This window comes from Limulus polyphemus, unplaced genomic scaffold (genome assembly GCF_000517525.1).
Source record: "Limulus polyphemus unplaced genomic scaffold, Limulus_polyphemus-2.1.2 Scaffold7536, whole genome shotgun sequence".
Classification (NCBI taxonomy): domain Eukaryota; kingdom Metazoa; phylum Arthropoda; class Merostomata; order Xiphosura; family Limulidae; genus Limulus; species Limulus polyphemus.
Window position 1 is genome coordinate 33,144 of NW_013673146.1, and position 5,176 is coordinate 38,319.

Consider the following 5,176-nt stretch of genomic DNA (forward strand, 5'->3'; position numbering starts at 1 on the left):
GGGATTGACCGTCACATTATAACGCCCCCACGGCTGAAAGGGCGAGCATGTTTGGTGCGTAGTGGATGGTTAACAAACCTTTTTGTTCTTGTAAGTTAAACGCTATAATTGTGCATGTGATATCTAGAAGTAGACCGAATAGGTTTGTTTAAGGCACATAACCACTTCTACTTGTTAAACACACCGTTAAGATCCACAGTGCACGTCTTTTTATATTTATCTATCACTTCAAAATAGAGAATTTTACTTCTCTTTGTCTTGCTGTTGTTTTCTTAGTGCAAACCTACCCAGTGGGCTATCTGTACTCTGTCCACCGCGGGGGAACTGAGCCCCCGTATTTTAACACTGTAAGTCTGCAACCTTACCTCTGAATAGTTTATTTATTAACACAGTAATGTTAGTTTATTAAAACATGTTTTAAATATCTAGATGAGGGTTTAGGGTTGTAGATGGTGAAATAATAATGGTTTCCGTTTACAATGTAGAAATGGAACTTCCACAAAACCGATAAAATTTCTTTATAAATCATACAAATGTTTCATAGGATCACTGGTAAGTCTGAGGACTTACAACGCTAAAAGACGGGTTCATAGTGTCCCCCAGGATCACTGGTAAGTCCGAGGACTTACAACGCTAAAAGACGGGTTCCGAGCACAGATAACCTATTGCAGGCCCGTATGGAGAATGTTTGAAAGGGGGGGGGGTTTCTAATTTGTGAGATCAAAAGCCAACACATATTGTGCTAAAATATTACGAGGGGGGGGGGGGTCTGGGGGCATAGGACTGTTTCAAGACAAAGAGTATTGATTCTTCGTCTGAAGACTACGTAGAAAACGTCAACTACCAAAAGCAACTGCGCTATAATTATATAAACATAATTATATTTTACATCACAAAAACAGGGGATTCGGCCGAACCCTCTCTGCATATACGTGCGTGTATTGTGTTTAAAAACAAAACAAACAAGAAATATTTCATTTTTATTTAGTTTACCAATTTTCTACATCTTGTAACCAGTTATTTATAAATTATTAAGGTTTAACAATTGGTTATGGATGATAGGTAGGGGTTCACATTCTAATCAGCTTTGGCATTTGAAAGATGTTAAGACACCAATTATCCGAACCTCGCATCCTTACATGCTCCTCCCCCTTATAAACGGGGGAGCACTGTCACTACCGGATGTTATACTTCATTCCCACAGGTGATTGTAACACACCATTATTATCTGAACCTTACGTGTTCAACCTGACCAACTAATTCGTTACAGTAAATGGTTCTTTTAGGTCCAGAGCACGGATATTGTGTGAAAATTACAGCATCAACGTGATGTTTTTTTATGTGAAACTGAAAGGGTAATATTGATGGAATGACAGAGTTACTGTGGGGCAACATCCTGAATGATTGGATAATGAAATATACATACAAATGTTTTTACTTTCAGTGACCATATTACGCTGGAATAGGATACTTTTTACGTTATTGTAATTTCCTTACTGAGGAGAACAGAAAATTCAAACCAGCTTGGACAGTAAAAAAAAAAAAAAAGCTATTAAATTCGAAGCATCGGATGTTATTAGGAAAAAAAATAACGCGGAAAGAGTGATGCCAAAATATACGAGTTGCATATTAGATCCTCATTTTTGTTTTAACTTGAACATTAGCTCAAATTATTTATTATCACGTGCATTTATTAGTTACAGAAAATGTTACAGAAGTTAAAAACAAGATTTATTAGACTACAGTAATGTTTGAATTTTATAAAAAAAAATGTATTTTACCACAACATAAAAAACATGATTCTTCAATCTGGAACATATAGTTATCGAAATATTTATCAAGATAATTCAACTGTCAGTAAACTCACATTTCAGCCTAACACTAACTTAATTAACTTTAAAAACATATATTACAAACACATATTTGTTGAGAGAATTCAACACAAAATATATGTGATACTACGTCTTTCAAACAAATCAAACTTCGAATTTTTTAACACTATTCGTATAGTTCTACATTTTTTTTAGGTTTATTTTACCTCCTCATTTCCTCCAAAGTACTTGTATCCGAGTTCTTTTAGTTTTTCAAGACTAATATAACCCAGGTTTTCATCGTCACACACATCGAAGACGTCCCTGAGGTGGTTCACGAGGTCTGGATTTGACGCCATCACTGGCTACCATCATGTATATACATGACACAGAACAGGCTGGTAGGATCACAAGTGTTTCACAAATAAAGACGGGTTATTTTTTAAGCTCCTGAAGATGTTACCTTAGGTTGTTTGTATACCGCTTATAAACGTTCTCCATTTCATTCCTCTTCCCGCACGTATTCGTACCAAACGATACGCCTATGCGCGCACGACAAGGAAGAGTGCTACACGGCGGAGTGAAACGAGCGGTTAAGTGATAGAATAAAGTTCCTTAGGTTTTCAAATCTACACCCTCATAAATACTTCAAGAAGATAAAAAAATACTACAATGATTAATTCTAGCATTTTTAAATGTTAATTGAGAAGGAATTAACCAAATTGTTACAACTAATTTGTGGCGGAGGGGTACAATGTTTAACATATTGTCGTAGCACGTGAGGGGGTGTTGCCTATAGCTACACGTGCTTACCTCTACACACATATGTTGTGACAACTGTTGCTAGGGTAAATCTATATGACAGAGACCTATTTATCCAGCCAATTGTTATAAAAAGATTACTAGACTAAGGTTGTTCTTTGATACTGACAAAACATTATCGATAAACACACACACATCCACAGATGAGTGAAAATGCATATTTTTAAACACGACGTTTAACTGGAAATACGCTGGTACTTGTTACTACGAAAAAATAATATTATTCTAAAATATGCCCGATATGCCGCGACAACGTGAACAGTACTTTGGGCAAATTTGAGGTGTTCTTTAGGTGTATTCATAATTCGCTGTATTTCAATCAAAATTTGTTATGGACATTAGAGGCTGTTTGCTCTGTGTTATATGTTTGTTTGTCTTGCAAGTTGCTTATCACTACAAGACTTAGGGCTAGAAAAGTCAGTACTGTTAACTATACAATTAACTATAGATCGGTGATTTGAGCTACATTATACTCCAATAAGGCCTAGCGTGGCCCATCGTGACGGACTGTGGATCTGAGGTCTATGGTTCGCCCTTCCTCCCCAAAAATCGAGCTTTGATGGATTGGATGCGTTACAATCTTCAATCTAACAGAGTAGCGGTCGGTAGTGTGGATTAGCTGCCTTCCTTTTTACTCTGTCACTTAATAATCAGGGATGGCGAGCGCAACAAAAGTTTCCGGACTCATAATGCTAGTCCCCTAGTTGAAGAGAAGTACTGCGTCTACGTACTTACAACACTAAAATACGGGGTTCGATTCCCCGCGGTAGCTTTGCTCTTTAAAAACGAACAAAACACATTGCTAACATCCGGGGTTCGATTCCACCGCGGTGGACAAATCTATGTGGTGTGTAGCTTTGCGGTAGAAAACCAACGATTAAAAACTAGGATTCTCTTAGGGCCCTTAAAGAAATATATGTGTGAACAGTTATCAAGGTTGTTATTGTTGTATTCGTATCTCATTCTTTGATCGATAATTGTGGTTTGATAAATCACAATCAGACTGATGTGTGAACAGTTATCAAGGTTGTTATTGTTGTATTCGTACGGGATAAAAAAAAAAAGATATCTCATTCTTTGATCGATAATTGTGGTTTGATAAATCACAATCAGACTGATGTGTGAACAGTTATCAAGGTTGTTATTGTTGTATTCGTATCTCATTCTTTGATCGATAATTGTGGTTTGATAAATCACAATCAGACTGATGTGTGAACAGTTATCAAGGTTGTTATTGTTGTATTCGTATCTCATTCTTTGATCGATAATTGTGGTTTCCAAGTGAGATATATATACTAGCGTTTCAACTGCACATCTTTTTGTGCTGCTGCCGACGAGGCCTTTCGCTAATTCCAGAAATAATCAGGTTTTATGCATGATATCAATCGATATATTTCATTGTTGTTAACACTTTTTTCAAACACTCACGTCATTATTAGACAACAAAGGTTTAACAAAAATCTTATTATATGGTGGGGGAAAAAAAAAGCCTGTTTAATTTGTGAACCCTGGTGAGAGGTTAATGAACTAATAACGATAACTACATGTTCGCTCACTGAAACAATAAAGTCCCTCCGGTGGGTCAGCGGTAAGTTTTAAACTTATAATGCTAAAATCCGGGGTTTGATTGCTGCAGTGGTAAGGGGCCAAATAGTTCATTGTGCGCTAAAACAATAAATCCGAAACAACATTGTTTTTTGTTTGTTTTTGTAAAACATAAAACAAGTTTCCGTTCCAAATTTGTTGCCCACTTGTGAATACATAATATCCATGTTTATGTAACCATCATTTAGTCTTTTATTAACTTAGTAAATGATGTATTCTGCAGCACGTGAGCGCGTGAGTTATCGTTCTTGTTCTTTTTTATATTCATCAGTTTTATGGTTATGACACAAAAATATAATGTGTATGTTATAAGAAAGTAAAAGATACCCGCTTGGCCTAATGGTTGGCTTGCCGAGTTGCGGATCGGAAGATTCAAGGTTCGAGCCCACAATAAACCAGTGAACATGATCTGTAATTTCGACTGTGGAGACGTTATAAGAGTGTCCAAAATTAGGGATGTCCATGTCTTAATCTTTTCATTTATGATCTGGCCATTTAAGCCAAGTGTCGAATAATACCGTTCGGGTTAATACTTGGAATCGTGACACCACTCTGTAGCCCATCGAATCCCCTGGCAGTTAAACAGTTATAGAATCAAAATATTATGTCCACCATTTTGGACACTGTTATGTCATTTCAATACCTATAACATTTTAAAACAAGTTTTCAAGATTATACATTTGGAAGTGAGGCCTAGTTTTAACGAAGTCAGTAAAGTTCCTAAATGTATGACTTCAGTTTGTGACTTTCAAGATAAAAACAAAAATAAATCGAAAAAAAAGATTCCGATATAGTACTCGATCTGTTAACTTCGTAAAACCACATTTTACTGTCAAAAGAACTCAACTCTTAATATATAGTATTCGGAGTTTAGTGGTTGGCTAGATTGTGTTACTCTTACACAAAATGTAGACGTGTTCACGTTCAGACAATTACTG

The 5,176-nt window shown here is 36.2% G+C and overlaps 1 protein-coding gene across 1 annotated transcript in view; it reads right to left on the minus strand.

Annotated features, from left to right (window-relative positions):
- Positions 1 to 2,368, minus strand: part of LOC111089833 — a gene marked incomplete at its 3' end in the record, with an annotated part of 32,180 nt that extends 29,812 nt beyond the window's left edge. Inside the window, exon 1 of the mRNA XM_022402990.1 lies at positions 2,039 to 2,368. Within this exon, the coding sequence (XP_022258698.1) occupies positions 2,039 to 2,170 (132 nt within the window). The remainder of the gene's footprint in view (positions 1 to 2,038) is intronic.
- Positions 2,369 to 5,176: the final 2,808 nt, after the last annotated feature.